At 40.0% G+C, this 17628-nt stretch overlaps 1 protein-coding gene across 2 annotated transcripts in view; it reads left to right on the top strand.

The window, feature by feature from the left end:
* LOC139166799 (CD99 antigen-like) overlaps positions 1-17628 on the top strand; it is a 48715-nt gene that overhangs the window by 14255 nt on the left and 16832 nt on the right. For both annotated transcript variants that reach the window (XM_070750883.1, XM_070750882.1), the window contains exons 2-6: positions 7249-7287; positions 9280-9318; positions 10639-10671; positions 13124-13195; positions 14500-14556. In XM_070750883.1, coding sequence (XP_070606984.1) covers positions 7249-7287; positions 9280-9318; positions 10639-10671; positions 13124-13195; positions 14500-14556 — 240 coding nt within the window. The remainder of the gene's footprint in view (positions 1-7248; positions 7288-9279; positions 9319-10638; positions 10672-13123; positions 13196-14499; positions 14557-17628) is intronic.

Genomic DNA, 17628 nt, shown 5'->3' with positions numbered 1-17628 from the left:
AAGGTTCACCATCACTGTCCTAGGTTGTTATTGCTACATCAAAATCAGCCTTAATTTTTCCTGCTGTTGACTCTCAAACATTTCTGCCTACAACAACTACATTACTTGTTTCATTGCATACCCAATCTAAATGTTTGGGCATAAACCATCCCAAAATAGCTATTCTGGGTACAGAACAATTAATGTGTGACCATTTTGCCCATCCTTACTGGTAATATACAAGGAGCTATCTTTCCAATAGAGTTAAGAATAGGAAAGTGCAACAAGGAGCAAACTGCATTATGGTACGTACACTCACAAGTGATTGATTTTTCTGTAGCATGGGCTGATTTCCATAATCAAATAATAAAGACATAAAGTAAAAATCCAGTCATGTCTGACTCAAGATGCTCATCTCCGTTTCTTAGCTGAGAGAGCCAATGTTTGAAGGCATTTTTGTGGTCATGTGGCCAGCATGACAATATGCCAAGATGCACTTAACACTGTTACCTTCCATCCAAAGTGGTACCTATTTATCTACTTGCATTTGCATGCTTTCAAACTGCTAGACTTTCCAGCTGACAAGTTCAGTGCTTTAACCGCTGAATCATGGCGCCCCTCCCAAAGACACACCAAAAAAGGCTTTGTTAGACTAGTTGAAGAAGGCATCTAGTTTAAATGTCTATGTGCCTCTTCCCTGATTGGTTTGTAAATCAAAGTTGGGGAACTATTTTGACTGGTCATATATAATATATTTTATGTTGGAATTTATGTATATCTACTTTTTAGCTTGATTGATGAGTAAAAATCAATTGCTGAGAATCTGGCAAGAATTAAATGCCAAAATATAATAATGTTCCATTTTGGCTTCATGTGTGGTGAGCCCACTGGGAAAATGACAACACTGTTATTTATCAAAGGATTGAAGGTCTAAAATTATTTAATAAGATGTGTGAACAGGTTGCTAATTTCTGTTGCTAAAGATAATTTTATTTATGGATATTTCCTTCCCCTCTGTTCAAATTCTTTTTTCAACCCAGCAGCTGTAGAACAAAAATTCTCAATCTTTTTCCTACCTGTGAGCACATTTAGGATTTAGAAAAAATATTATGGTACAGAGTAGTGGCAGTTAGTTAGCTCAACCATTAACAAAATAGCAATTTATTGATAAACTGAACAAAATATTTAGGTGTGATCACACTTTTATTTTCTAAGATTGACTGTAAAATCTATGTGGCACCTAACAGCATTACTGAAATACAAGTTATGCATGCAGTTGGTGATTTGTTTCACTAATATCCTGTTCATTGTTTATTTATTTATTTATTTGGATTTCTGTGGGTTTTTCCTCCCAGGAACAATACCAACTATCCGTCCATTACCCTGGGGAGGGGGAGTTTTTGCCCCCCGCAACTTGGGCGTCCTCGATCCACAGCTGAGCTTAGAAGACCATCTCTCGGTTGTGGCGGGGGGGGGGGGGGGTTGCATGGCTACGCCTTGTGCACCAGTTGCAGCCCTATTTGGACAGGGAGTCACTTCTCACAGTCACTCATGCCCTTATCACCTCAAGCTTCAATTACTGCAATGCTCTCTACATGGGACTGCCTTTGAAGACTGTTTGGAGACCACAAATTATGCGAAATGCAGCCATGCGAGCTATAGTGGGACTACCAAGATCTGCCCACATTTCAACATCACTCCGCAAGCTGAACTGGCTGCCAATTGGTCTCTGGGCCCAATTCAAAGTGCTGATTAATGACTTACAAAGCCTTACATGGCTTAGGACCAGATTATCTTCGGGACCATCTTCTGCCTCATGTATCCCAGTGGCCAGTTAGGTCCCACAGAGTCAGCCTTCTCCAGGTCCCGTCAGCCAGACAGTGTCGACTGGCAGAGCCTTCTCTGTGGCGGCCCCGGCCCTCTGTAATGAACTCCCTCCGGAGATACGTACTGCCCCCTCCTGGTCTTTCGCAAAACCTTAAAAGCCTATCTTTGCCAGCAGGCATGGGGGGCATGAGTGATGAGACTGTCTCTGGCCGATATGAGATATGATTAGATTGGATGAATGCATGCGAGTGTTCATGGGGTCTTTTAAATGTTTTTAGTAAATGTTCATATTTTAGAGATATTAGATTTCGTATATATTGTTATATTAATGTTGTATGCTGCCCTGAGTTGCCTCAAGAAGGGTGGCATAGAAATCAAATAAATGAATGAATGAATGAATGAATGAATGAATGAATTTCTATGCCGCCCTTAATTAAAATAATCTAAAATAATAAAATAAAGGCAATCAGGAAGATATCAGCGAATTTCTGTGGCATACCCAGCCATAGTGTACAAAATCTAGTCCATGCAAACAATTATTGGTATCCTATAATTCTGTGAATACACTGGCCTGGGGTGATAGTGAAGATTATTTTCACCAATGTTAGGATCACAGTGGGTCACATGGTTAGGATGTTGGATTGGAGATTAGCAAGTCTGCATTCGACACCCATGTGCTGCAGCATAGTGGGTGAGTTGCCATCATTCGTTCCAACTCCTTGATGGAGACATGAAAGGTGCCTCCACAGACGTCCCCTGGGCAACAGTGATATCACTGGTTCATTCTTTCAATTCAGAAATGCCTTAAATGGTGCCATGGACATGAAAGGAACAGGGAACAAACAGTAGGGGGTGTTTATTAAAATGATTTAGAGCAGTTTAGTCGAGTATATTAAATCTCATTAGGGCACCACCAGGTCTTTTATTTCTATTTATGTGGGAAGCAGTGGAGGAAACCTTTGAAAGAAGAATTTAAAAAATAAAATGTTTGGGGCATGTGAGAGTGTTTTTTCTTCTTACAATATTTTCCATAGGATTAGTCAACTTTGTGAATAAATATATCATGACATATCATCAATGTCTAACATATATAAATCGGGAAGGGTTCTAACTTACCTCGCTGCCAGTTTGCTTCATCTCACACATACATGTGCAGTGTCCAAAACCAAGCCTCTGTGCATGTGCAAAAGGAAAAACAAGATGGCACAGCCTATGGTGCCGCTGAGAGAGCCAGTTCAGGGGCGAGGCCAACCTGCCATCACTGGTCGGAACTGGGGCAGTCCACCTCTGGTGTAAATTTACACTGCTCATCTGAGTATGTGTTTCATGTTAGGGCCATAATTTTGGTGTTGTTGTAGTTTGCTATTTGTACCCAATATTAGAATCTGTCTGTTAATTGCTTTAAGTAAGTGAGTTGATTTTAGCTGGTAGTTGTTATGTGAGCCAAATAATTTAATAAGCTGTCACTTTTAATATATTGTATGAATAGAACCAGATGAACTGTTTTTGAAATGTATTTAAGACAAAACATAGATCACTCAATCAATTGGGATGATTGGGAAATTTAAAGTTAACAATCTCTTCAGCCTATAAAGAAAGTCTTTATAACATATTTTACCGCTGGCACATCACTCCAGTAAGATTAGCCAAAATTTATCCAGGGATTTCTCCTAAATGCTGGAAATGCAAAAGTGAGCTAGGAACATACTTCCACATGTGGTGGACATGTGTAGAGGCCAGAATCGATTGGAAAAAATAATTGGAATTGGACAAAAGAGATTATACAAATTGACATAAAATTGGAACCAGAAATTTTCTTATTAGAAATGGTCGACACAAAGATTAAAAAAGATGATAGATACAGTGATCCCCCGAGTTTCGCGATCTTGAGCTTTGCGAAACGCTATACAGTGATCCCTCGATTAGCACGGTCTCGATTAGTGCGAAACGCTGCAACGCGGTTTTTCAAAAAATATTAATTAAAAAATACTCCACGGTTTTTTTGCTATACCACGGTTTTTCCCACCCGATGACGTCATACGTCATCACCAAGAGTCACTTCTCTGTCTCTTTCTCTTTCTTTCCTGTCACTATGCTTCAATCATTTTCTCATTTCTCTTTTTTCTCCCCTTTTTTCTATCATTTCTCTCTCTCTTCCTCTCTCACACTCTCTTCCTCCCTTCTCTCTCCCCCCCTCCACTTGCCCACGAGAAGAAAAAAAGCAACCTCTGCCGGGCAGCTCCCCTTGTGCCCCCGCTTTGTGCCTGCCTCTTTTGGGGATTTCTTTTTCTTTTCTTTTTTGCGCTGGCAGCGGGAGCTGTTGGGGAGGGCTCTGCCGGGAAGGCCTCTCAGCTGCAGAGCCGAATGGGGGCGGAGGCAACAGCGGAGCCCGGCGCTGGGGCCATGCGAGGCTGTTCATCCAGGGGGGCGTGGACTGGCAAGTCGCCCTCCTTTCTCTCTCTTTCTCAAGATCGCTTGCCGCTTGCCTATTGCAGCGAAGGAGGCGAAGCAAGGCTCCAAGCTGCAAAGCGGCAAGCGGCAAGCGATCTTGGAGTTTCCCCTTTGCCTGGGCGGCAGGAAGACCAAGGGAAGGTTCCTTCAGCCGCCCAACACCTGATCCGCTCCGCAGCGCGGCAGCAGCGAGGAGCCGAAGATGGGGTTTCCCCTTTGCCTTTACCCCATCTTCGGCTCCTCGCTGCTTCCGCGCTGCGGAGCAGATCAGCTGTTGGGCGGCTGAAGGAAACTTCCCTTGGTCTTCCCCGCCGCCCACACGCAAACTCCACCATCTGCGCATGTGCGGCCATGAAAAAAATGGCGCACATGCGCAGATGGTGGTTTTTACTTCCGCATCCAGTATAACGCGGAAATCGGTTAGCGCGGGAGGTCTTGGAACGTAACCCCCGCGCTAACCGAGAGATCACTGTATCGCGATTTTTCCACCCGATGACGTCACTCCCTTCCTTTCTCATCTTTCTTTCTCTCTCTCTTTCTCTATCTTGCTTCTTCCTCTCTCACACTCTCTTCCTCCCTCTCTCATCTCTTTCTTTCCTTCTCTCTCTTTCTCTATCTCTCCCCCTCTTGCTCTCGAGTGGCAAGCGAGCAGCCGGGCGGGTGGGTGAACGGGCAAGCGGAGCGGCCGGCCGGGCGGGTGAACGGGCAAGCGGAGCGGCCGGCCGGGTGAACGGGCAAGCGAGCAGCCGGGCGGGTGGGTGAACGGGCAAGCGGCAAGCGATCTTGGGGTTTCCCCTTTGCCTGGGCGGCGGGAAGACCCAGGGAAGGTTCCTTCGGCCGCCCAACAGCTGATCTGCTCCGCAGCGCGGCAGCAGCGAGGAGCCGAAGATGGGGTTTCCCCGTTGCGGGGAAACCCCATCTTCGGCTCCTCGCTGCTGCCGCGCTGCGGAGCAGATCAGCTGTTGGGCGGCCGAAGGAACCTTCCCTGGGTCTTCCCCGCCGCCCACACGCAAACTCCACCATCTGCGCATGTGCGGCCATGAAAAAAAGGGCGCGCATGCGCAGATGGTGTTTTTACTTCCGCACCGCTATATCACGAAAAACCGAGTTTTGCGAGGGGTCTTGGAACGGAACCCTCGCGAAACCCGAGGGATCACTGTATTTAATTATACATTTGATTACAGCTGCAAGAATCTGTTACGCCAAAAACTAGAAAAAAGTCTCCATGCCCACCAATGTACGGTGGTAACTCTACTTAAGAACGCCTCTACTTAAGAACTTTTCTAGATAAGAACCGGGTGTTCAAGATTTTTTTGCCTCTCCTTAAGAACCTGAGCCCGTAAAAATTTCCTAGGAAATTTGAGGGCGTCACAAAGGCCCGGCCAGTTTCCTGCCATTCCCCCTGGGTTTCTCTCTCTGACGCAATGTATGAGAGGCAGCCTTGCGCCGGGTGTATCTTTTTTTAAGCCTTAAAAGTTTTGCATTTTTAAAAATTCCCCTCCTCTCCCCTTCTTCCTTCGGTAGTGACTGTCTTCCTCCTCTTCTTCCTCCTCCTCCTCCCACCCAAATTCTGAGCTTTTATTTCTTTCCTAATGGGTTTGCACATATTATTTGCTTTTACATTGATTCCTATGGGAAAAATTGCTTCTACTTACAAAGTTTAGAACGTAGTCTACTTAAGAACCTAGTCACAGAACAAATTCTGTATATATTAAAAATAAAATAATGGAATTGGCAGAAATAAATAGATTAACTACGTGTATAAAAGAGAAAGAAGACTCAATCTTCTACAAAATTTGGGATAAATGGTATTGGTTTCAAAAATAAAAAGAAGAAAGGGAAAAATTATCTTAAACACATCACATTTAGGAGATCTTATGAGAATGAAGTGGATAAGCTATTTCAGATATGCCAGAATCTAGGTGGGCAAGGATTAGTTAAATGGTAGATATTCCATCATTTGATAAGACGTACTTGTTTGATTTAGAATTACATTTACCGGACATTAATAATTAAGTCTTTTTTATGAATTTTAGTTATTATTATTACTATTATAAGAAATAGAGCTAAAATGTATAAGTATGTATGATACTCATATGAAAATCTACAAATAATTTAGAAATGTATGAGACAGCAAGGTCATCTCTCTTGTTTTTAAAGTTGTGTATGTATTGACGTTTGCTACATATATTTGTATATAAACTTTTCCCCCTAATAAAGTAATTAATTTTTTTTAAAAAAAGACTTACAAGAAAGAATGGGACATCGATCAAACAGAATAAATTATTTATTCACAAGCTTTTAACCATTGCTAGATACAGAAGCTATAGCATGCTATGGCATGGAAACAATGACATGGCTATGTAATGCCTTTGCTCCATGAATTATACTGGTTCCAAGTAGGTTTCCAAGTACAGAGCAAAATATTGAATATCACTGGTTATCAGCCTTTCATAGTATAGGACCAAGTTAGTTGGGAGACTGCTGTTTTTGCTTGTGTGACAGAGTTAGCATGACCATAGTCCCATCAATGAAACAATGTTTCTGACTGGACCCTGGAATTGAGAGTTTTCTGTCTTAGTGCTTACTCCCTGAAATATCTTTCCCAAGATTCATGGCTTCTACCTGTTCTTTTTAAAGAAACATTAAAACACACAACAGACTCTGTGCTAGAATGCCCCTCTCAAATGTTCAATTGTTTGTTGTTTCGGCCTGGTTCGATGAACCAGTAGCAGCGGAGGTGGAATGCTCCGCCCACCCACCTGGGACGCTTCTATGCATGCACAGAAGCGTCACGCACAAGTGTGCATGGAAAACGGTGTCAGCAGTATTTACAACCCACTACTGATTTATATATTATGTATTTATGTTTGTGCCTGTAATCCATTCAAAGCAATACAAATTGCAATGGGCTATAAATTATTATTTATGCATAAGTAAATGTTGGTTTAGAATATGCAAAACAATAATATTTTTGTTTTTGTGGAATAGGACAAGGTTTCGATTTAAGTGATGCACTTGAAAATATTGGTAAGTGATTATTTATTTATTTTATTTTATTTTAATTTAATTTTTTTTTATTTTAGGCCGGCCTTCTCCTTAGGCTCAGGGCAGCTTACACCATGTTAGCAATAGCACTTTTTAACAGAGCCAGCATATTATAATCTTACAAGACCTGAAAATGACTTTCTATACATATTATAGTAATAGTAATATTACTTCTTTCTCTTCGGAGAGGGGCGGCATACAAGTCTAATAAATTATTATTATTATTATTATTATTATTATTATTATTATTATTACATTATAATGTGATGTTACTCAAATTATAACTAGATTTTGTTTGAGTTATATAATACTACATCATTTTATAGCTTGCTCAATCTAGGTGCCTAGGATCTTCCTGGTTTGAGCAGTGCATTTTATTCTGCTAGTAAGCTTTAACTTGCTGGCAAGGCAACAAATTACAATTTAAGCTTTTCTAAATGCTAATGTTGTAGGGTTTTAAATATATGCTTATTAACATACAGAGTTTTTTTTAAAAAGGAAAGTTATATATTATATCATCATGATCACCGCTAACAAATTAAACACAGAGCATAGCTTCTGGAATACTCTCTACATTCTTTACCAATAAGAATTATATTATAAGAATTATCTGCCTTTTTTTCAGTGTAAGGTAAAGCGTTTTATGCCTTTTCTTCTTCTTCAGAGATTATATTCAGGTAGCGGACATAACATTGCCTATATGGGAATGAGTCTGGGAGTCTACTCAAAACAAATTTCTGTCTGTGTGCTTTTATCTATTTTTCTTCTCATTTATTCTTATTGCACATATGAGTGAGTGAATGTGTTTTACGAAGCATTGGATGACTTCATGTACCTCATTTTAGGTCATGTAGTCAGGTAGGAAAGAAAAACATAGGTTAGATAGGAAGAGGTGAGAACATTTCAAGCAGCTGTTCTGGTTCTTCCTTTAGAGATGCATTGGGGATCCCCCCCCCCCCAAATAGTTACAGCTGGATAGGACATCATTTCAAACATGATTTTTCCGTTGGTTTTTTTCTGTTCACTAAATATTCACTGAATACTCTGTTTTTGCCCATTTAACTGATAGACAGACAGTCCCAAAACGTTTTATGCATTTTCTGCTGTTCCATTAGGTGGACTTTTATAACAAATATAGAGAAAGTATGGTAAACATGGCATTTGAAATTCTTTTCAACCTGTTTACTAGCAATAACCATAGCAGAGAGCTGTATTTCATTATGTATGGTACTTATGTATGTGTTTGTATTTTTATTTTCCCCTTGTACTATTTGTGCACAGGGTACCATGGGATAACTTAATATATTTCAAATGCAAATTTCTAGGAAACATAAAGGAGAGTGGCTTAGAATGGAACAATAAACAACACTGGGTTCTGCCATCTAACTGTCTTTCATGTAGATTTTGAAGAACTGTTTTCAACAGTACTTTTTCTCCCCTACAGCCCCAGTTGGGATGCAGCTCACTGTGAAACCTTATCTTTCTTTGGTGGCATCTTCTACCAAACCAAATTTGTCCTCTTTTGTCCATATTTTTAGAAACAATCAACCTGCTGATAGACAATCGGAATCTCACGCACCTTCATATATTTGGAAGGAAAGATTTTTTAAAAAATGAATCTCTGCCTACTTGTAGATTTAGTTATTACAAAATCAGTTTATCATCACTGTTGAAGGGATGGAGCATTGTATAATGATGGAGCATATTTTGGGAGCATCAGTACTTACAGTAATAAAATAATGGGTACCGTAGTTAGGATTTTTAAAAAATTGTTTTTTTGCTTTATATTAATTTGAATGAGAATACTTTTAAAAAATTGTATAAAGTGTCTTTTAGTGCTTTTTGGTTATATGAAATCATGCCACTGATTTTCACTTCTAAAGGACTACAAACAAGGATTTAAGGACTAAATGTTTATTCTGTTCTGTCTTAATGTATCATTGCAACCAATTATATTCTACTTTTATATTTTAGCTACTACTAAAAGGTCTAGTACAGTTACCAAAAAGCCAAGTAAGTATAGATTTTTGAAGTAAGCATATTTTTGGAACGGTTTTATTTTATGAATGTGGTTGCATTTGAAAATAAATGGCTATGGTTCAAAAATATACTCCTTTAATGTTCTTTTCCTATTAACATAAGAAAACTCTTTAAATACAGTGATACCTCGTCTTACAAACCCCTCGTCATACAAACTTTTCAAGATACAAACCCGGGGTTTAAAATTATTTTGCCGCTTCTTCCAAACTATTTTCACCTTACAAACCCAAGCCACCGCCACTGGGATGCCCCGCCTCCAGACTTTTGTTGCCAATGAAGCGCTCATTTTTGCGCTGCTGGGATTCCCCTGAGGCTCCCCTCCATGGGAAACACCACTTCTGGACTTCCGTGTTTTTGCGATGCTGCAGGGGAATCCCAGCAGCGCAAAAACGGGCGCTTCACTGGGAATGGAAGTCCAGGGGCGAGGTTTCCCAGCGAGGGGAGCCTCAGTGAAATCGCAGCATCACAAAAACATGGAAGTCCGGAGGTGGGGTTTCGAGGACTTCTGTGTTTTTGCGATGCTGCAATTTCGCTGAGGCTCCCCTCGCTGGGAAACACCACCTCCGGACTTCCATTGCCAGCGAAGCACCCGTTTTTGTGCTACTGGGATTCCCCTGCTGGGATTCCCCTACAGTATCACAAAAACACAGAAGTCCAGAGGTGGGGTTTCCTATGGAGGGGAGCCTCAGAGGAATCCCAGCAGCGCAAAAACGGGCACTTCGGCTGGCAAAAAGGGTGAGTTTTGGGCTTGCACGCATTAATCGCTTTTCCATTGATTCCTATGGGAAACATTGTTTTGTCTTACAAACTTTTCACCTTACAAACCTCATCCCAGAACCAATTAAGTTCGTAAGACGAGGTATCACTGTAATTGTAAAAAATACCAGTGGATTCTAGAAAACATTTGAAGATTCATCAAATTAATTAATATAGTTCTCTATTGTTTGTCTCATTTACTACTTTGTGCCAATAGATTTGTTTGTTTTTCACAGTATAATTATATACACATACATACACATATATACATACATACATACATACATACATACATACATACATACATACACATACAAGATAGCAGCCCCAGGATCAAATCCCAGTAAGGGTATGGCTAGCTGATGAGGCAAGAATAAAGCTGAAATAGCGCTATCCTAGTCTCCCTTAATTTTAAAAAAATTCAGCAAAAACATGTGAGACATATATATATATATATATCCTTTCATGCATGACCCCTAGCCTTTGGTTTGGTTATTCTACATGAGGCATTGATATCTTATATATTTTTCTGTCTAGATGATGGCTTCGACTTAGGAGATGCTGTAAATGGTAAGCATTAGAAGAAGTTGCTCATAACATCACTTGTTAGAATTTACCATAGTTTCCTAAGTATTAGTTTTGTATAGTTTAAGTACAACTGAGAAAAATAACTAGTGTATTTTTCGGCATATAAGAAGCACCTTTTTCCTCCCAAAAAGAGACTGAAAATTTGGGTGTGTCTTATACTCCGAATGCAGCTTTTTTGAAGCTTTTTTCCCCCCAGCCCTGACTAGGTGCTAATGATCTTCCCGGCTTCCTACTTCTGAAGGTTTTTTCAAGAAGGTTTTTTCTAACCCTAAGTTTTTGCAGGCTTATTTTCATTCCTACTCCTTTTGATAAAGGTTTTTTCAGCCCTAACTAGGGGATAAAATAATGTGAAACTGAACAGACTAAGGACGCTTGCCAGATGAATACCTGGTAGGTAGATTTTCCCCCCATCTTTTCCTCCCCCAAAATTAAGATGCATCTTATACTCTGAAAAATACAATATTTTTAAGACAATTAGATGAGAAGAAAGCCTTCTAATGGGCTTGGCATAAACAAAAAGTATTCATTAGTTACATGTGGAAGACCCCCCCCCCCAACTTTACAGAGGTTGGCAAGTTGTCTTAAATACAGTGATACCTCGTCTTATGAACTTAATTGGTTCCAGGAGGAGGTTTCTAAGGTGAAAAGTTCGTAAGACAAAACAATGTTTCCCATAGGAAACAATACAAAATCAATTAATGGGGCAAGCAAAAAAAACAACAACCAAAAGAATGGTGCTCTGCTGGGCACTTCTCAGCATTCTCCCAAATGCCGAAAAGTTCGGGTTCAGGTTTGGGAGGCCGCCGAGAAGCGCCACCACCCGGCTGTCGCCTTTTGAAACAGCCGGGGGGGGGGGGCGTCTCGGCGTTCTCCCGAACGCCGAACCCGGAAGTTCGGCAAAAGTTCAGATTCGGCATTTGGGTTCGGGAGAACGCCGAGAAGCCCCCCGGCTGTTTCAAAAGGTGACAGCCAGGCGGCGGGGCTTCTCTGCGGCCTCCTGAACCCAAACGCCGAATGCGAACTTTTGCCGAACCTCCGGGTTCGGGCGGCAGGTTCGTAAGGCAAAAAAAGTTCGTAAGAAGAGGCAAAAATTTTCCTAACCTCAGGTTCGTATCTCGAAAAGTTCGTATGATGAGGGGTTCGTATCACGAGGTACTACTGTATACCATATATTTATTTGGGAATATGAAGGATGGTGATAAATAATTAAAAGCCTGTAAAGAAAGTAAATATACTTACTTTGTTTTCATTACTGAATCATCAGTGAAATGAATTTCTCATTAAACATCAAAATGGCAGTTTTAAATTTTAAATTTAATGTAAATTTATATGTATGGTGCCTATAAAAATATAAAAAGGGTACTCAGCTATTCGATTCCATTTGGAATAAGCGGCATATAAATACAATAAATAAATAATTAAATAAATAACAGTTAAACTATTTAGATTTTAAATGGCAAAATAAATGTGTTATATGTGACCTCAACTACTACTACTACTACTACTACTACTACTATTATTATTATTATTATTATCATTATTATTATTATGCAATATGTCCCCAATACTTAAATGGCTGAGCTTTTTGTTTTTGAATTTGGTATAAGTTAATGGTTTTGCACTTTCTTTAAAAATTTCCACTTGTAATATGTTGCAGTGATATAGCATGATTTAATCAAAACGTGTATTACTGAGCTAAACGGTTAGGAAATATATTTTCCTTCAAGCAGAGACATTTATTTCCATCCAAACCAGTACCAGCTCTGAAAATTCGGGAATCATTTTCATATTTTTTTTCCTGTATTTTTCTCATGTATTTTTTCATGTATTTTCATGTATTTTTTCATGTACACACTTTACTTACACTTTTCTGATTTATGGTAAAATTGAGAAGTGTAACTGCATGTAATTCACATACAAATCATATCATAGCCAAGACATGTATAAAGAACTCTACAACTATAATTGCAGCATTGCAAAAACACCGAAGTCCTCGAAACCCCACCTCCGGACGTCCATGTTTTTACGATGTTGCGATTTCGCTGAGGCTCCCTTCGCTGGGAAACCCCACCTCCGGACTTCCGCTGCCAGCGAAGCACCCGTTTTTGCGCTGCTGGGATTCCCTTGCTGGGATTCCCCTGCAGCATCGCAAAACCACGGAAGTCCAGAGGTGGGGTTTCCCATGGAGGGGAGCCTCAGGGAAATCCCAGCAGCAAAAAAATGGGCGCTTTGCTGGCAACGGAAGTTCAGAGGTGGGGCATCCCAGTGGCGGTGGCGGGTTCATAAGGTGAAAATAGTTCCGAAGAAGAGGCAAAAAAATCTTAAACCCCGGGTTCTTATCTTAAAAAGTTTGTATGATGAGGAGGTTCATAAGATGAGGTATCACTATACCTCATTTTCCAGTTTGAAAGTTGTACTTATCTTTCTTTATCAGGTGAGGATGATTCCCCAAAAGTACCAGCACCACCTCCTCAGCCCAGACCTGGAAGTCATGGCAACAGTGGGGGTAAGTTTCCCCCCAAAAAAGTACATCTTTAGTGCCTACTCACATAATCATAGGGTTGAAAGGGATTTTAGAAGTCAAGCCCCCCTGTCAAGACAGGAGACTTATGTGATATCAATCAAAAGGTTGTCCACAACCACAGGAAGCAAGTTATTCCATTGGTTTAATTGCTCTCACTGTCAGAATATTTATGCTTACTTCTAGGCTTTAACTTTATTTGATAAGCTTCCACTCATTGCTTCTTGTCCTGTTCTCTGGTGCAGGACTATCTAGAGAATAAGTCAATACTCTCTTCTTTGTGACAGGCCTTCTGGTCCTGGAATAATCTGCCCCCCCCCCCCCGCCCCCAGATTCTTATTTTCCATACAGTACACATATGTAAATCCATCAACCGTTTGTCATATGTTTTAGCTTTCAGACCCTTTATCATCTTTGTTGTTGTTGTTCTTTGCACTGTTTCCCAGGGTTTCAACATCTATTTTGTATGTTGAAGAGTACTGGATCCAAAACCCAATCCTGAGGTATTCCACTGCATGCTTCCCTCAATATAGGTGTAGTTCCAGTGAAGACTACCCTCAGAGTGCAGTTGGTCAGCCAATTGAGAATCCATCTGTGGTAGTACTATCTATCTCAGATTATTCTATCCTTGCTGAAGTCCTAGTATACAATATCCACATAATTTCACTGAAATTTGGTTACTTTAAGAAAAAAGACAATGACAAAGTCTCGCATGATCTGTTTTTAACTCACACTGACTATGATTTGGAAATTTATGACTCGGAGTCATAATGCAGGAAGAAATAAAATAAAACTTCTGCAGGATTTTGGAATTTCACCATCAGCTGCTCAAAATAGGAAGGTTTTCTACCTCAGAATTGCTTTTGCTTTTTGTGAAAAATGCATTAATGCAATTGAATGCAGCTCTTTTATTGTGCCTTTAATAAAAATGAAGTATTTTTAGATGTCAAAATATTTTCAGTTTACACTATATTGGAAACCATTTTTAAAAAGTAAAAAAATAAACATTTTATAGATGTTATGGAATAATAATTTTGGGGGAATAATAATTTGGGGGAAATTATATACAAATTTTGTTTTTTGATACCTGTGTATTCATAATTATGAAACATTAATTCAGAAACATTTTTGGTATTTAGAGAGCAACAAAACATGAATCTGAGATATAGTTAAGGTAATCTTAATGTAATGACTGAAGCTGGAAATTATGTACAATTCCACTAGGCAAATTGGGGGATACATTATATGCAATTTAAAGTGTTCTTTTACTCCTTTTGTTATTATTAAAGGATTTGAAGATTCAGATTTATTAGATGGTAACTTGCCACCTGAGAATCCACAATCAGGTATGTTTTAAATATTCACTATATTTAAAATATTAGTATAGCTTTTATGTAAGCTTTAATATATTCCAAAATATATTAAATGGGAAATTGCTATCCCGGAATTCAATTTTAACTTCACATTTGATTTACATTGGTTCAATTCATTATATTAAGTTTATTTGTTTTTTGGAACAAAACGAAAGCCTTTTGTGGGTATATGTTCTAGTGTGAAACTTTTAGTTTTGATTTCATCTTAGGTAAAATTATTTTTTTATACTCATCTTTTACAAAATCTAGCTGGGAGGTAAATAAAAAAATTAAAATAAATAAACATTTCATATTGCATTGTATTTGCTAAGAATGCTGAAAGTGTCCTTAAATGAGACTACTGTATATCTTCATATTCATATTGTTCTGTTCTAAAGATATATTGTTCTAAAGACCTATTTTAGAACTAGGGTTAAATGCAGTGATTGCAGTGCAGTCTAAGACAGTATTATTTAAAAGTCCCATTGGGCTCCATACGTTTTGCTCACAGATAAATGAATACAAAAATGTAGGCTGACAGAACTGTTGTTGCAAAAATGCATTCCCAGCATTCCCTTTCTTAACATGCTTGGGTCTGATGATATGCTGAATTAATTGCTATAATGTTTCTTTATAACTTAGATAGTTCTCCCATTTTTAATAGCATGTTTTTTTCTAAAACATATTTAAGCAGACATATTTAAGTTTTTTTACAGTTCATCATTTAGCAACCATAATTGGGACCAGTAACTTAGTTGTTGAGTGGCTCCTAAGTGAAACTTCCATTGTGCTTATATAGTTAGTCCTTGAGTTACAAATGTAATAGAGCCTATCCATTCCATTTGTAACCTGAGGATTTGTGGGAATGAATCTCATATCTTGAATGGGATCACTCCCACCTTTCAGCCACGCATTGACTTATTAAGTGCACATGAGGTATTTCAGGCTGGGGAAGTCCATGAGGGGGGCTAGTGATGACAGACCACTTGCCTAAGACCACCCAGGACCTACTTGACCCACTCAGGGTGTCCAGCAAACCTGGCAAACAGGGAAATTAGGGAATTATCAGGGAAATCGGCAGTTTGGGAAATATCAGGGAATTAGTGAAAAAAACAGAATAAATCAGGGGAAAACTGTTTTATAGTGTTTAAAAATCAGGGGGAAATCATGTTAAAAAAAATCATGCTTCCTGGCACAGTCAAGCAAAAATGAGCATAACTGTGGCAACAACGTGCTTCCTCAGCTACCAATATTTCTCCACGACTTAGCCATTTGGTATGATTGACTAAACAATGTCGTCTGGCGGCCCTAACCCTCTGGAATCAACTCGCCCCGGAGATTAGGATTGCCCCCACCGTCCTGGCCTTTTGTAAACTCAAAACCCACCTCTGCTGTCAGGCATGGGGGAATTGAGACATCTCCCATGGGAAGAGCCTTCTCTGTGGCGGCCCTGACCCTCTGGAACCAACACCCCCCAGAGATTAGGATGGCATGGAAAGCTGAAACATCTGTGCCCCGCCAATTCTGATGAAATGGGCTGCAACCGCGAAGCAAGCTATCAGCCGCCTGGTTTTCACCCCCTGCCCCCCCACTGACTCACAGCCATAGTATGTCTGCTGCGGGCAAATGGGGGCTGGGGGATGCAGGCTGGGTGGCTGGCAGCTTGCTTGGCGCTGTGGCTGATTTCACTGGGATTGGCTGCACGCAGGGTGCAGAGTTTTGGGACACCGTTTCCTATCCGGCTTTCTACACCAAGATAGCCACCGCTGCAGCTTCAGCCGCCGCACAGAGTGGCTGCCAGGAAGAAAGGACGCAGGGGCTGAAACTACAGCAGCAGCTACTGGGGGTGCCAAAAAAAGGAAACACCTTGAAAAATCATCAAAATATCTTTTAATGTGGTGTTGGTCCATCTTTTGTGGCAAATACAGCCTCAATTCTCCAAGGTATTGATTCATGAAATTGTGAATTGTTTCCAAAGGAGTTTTAGCCCATTATTCAGTTAAAGCACCCTCCAGTTCTTTTAGAGATGATGGTGGTGGAAATCATCTTCTTACTTGAATCTCTAAAATCGACCATAAATGCTCAATAATGTTGAGGTCTGGTGATTGTGGTGGCCAGATGAGATGCTGAACTTCATTAGAATGTTCCTCGTGCCATTCTTTAACAATTCTTGCTCTATGGATTGGTGCATTATCATCTTGAAAGATGGCATCCCCCCTCTGGAAACAGTTCTTGAACCATAGGATGAATTTGGTCGGCCAAAATTCCTAAATAGTGATGGCTGTTAATTCTTCCATGAAGGGAAATCATTGGCCTGGTGGATTTCCAAGAAATAGCACCCTAGATCATCACTGAACCCACACCATGTTTGACGGTTGTGAGAAGGCAGTCTGGATGAAATGATTCTTTTGGCTGTCTCCAAACGTAAACACGGCCAGAGGTCGGAAAAAGGATAAACAATGATTTTTCAGAGAAAATCACATTTTTCCACTGCTCAAGGGACCATTTCTGGTGGTTTCTAGACCACTCTAAACGCTTTGAAACATTTGTCTTTGAGAGCAGAGGTTTTCTAATTGAAGCTCTTCCATGAAATCCAGATTTGTGAACAGTTTTTGTGGACACTGGGTTCTGTACGTGTCTATTGAGCTCTGCAGTGATTTTAGGAGCTGTGGTCTTGCGATCCGCTCTAACAATTCGTTTAGAGTCCGACGGTCTCTCTCAGACAACTTGGCCTGTGCTTGGCTAAGGACATTTTCCCTTCTCTTTCAAAAGCAGTCATTACTTTTGAGATATTACCTCTTGAAACGCCAAACATTCGGGCACTTTCTGTTACACTACGCCTGCCATTTGAGCACCAACAATTTGGCCTCTTTGAAAGTCTGAGAGGTCTGCCATTTCTAGAAGGTTATAACCAATTTCCTTAAATTTCTGTTAAAAAAAGGTAAAAATAACAATTCTGTTAAAAAAAAGGTAAAAAAATAACAATTAAAAAAAACATTAAAATATGTCAAGTTTTGATTGATTTGAACATGTTCAAACATTATGATGCCAAAAAGTCAGGTGTTT

The sequence above is a fragment of the Erythrolamprus reginae genome, chromosome 4 (assembly GCF_031021105.1).
Source record: "Erythrolamprus reginae isolate rEryReg1 chromosome 4, rEryReg1.hap1, whole genome shotgun sequence".
Taxonomy (NCBI): domain Eukaryota; kingdom Metazoa; phylum Chordata; class Lepidosauria; order Squamata; family Dipsadidae; genus Erythrolamprus; species Erythrolamprus reginae.
This window is presented reverse-complemented; position numbering and strand designations above follow the sequence as displayed.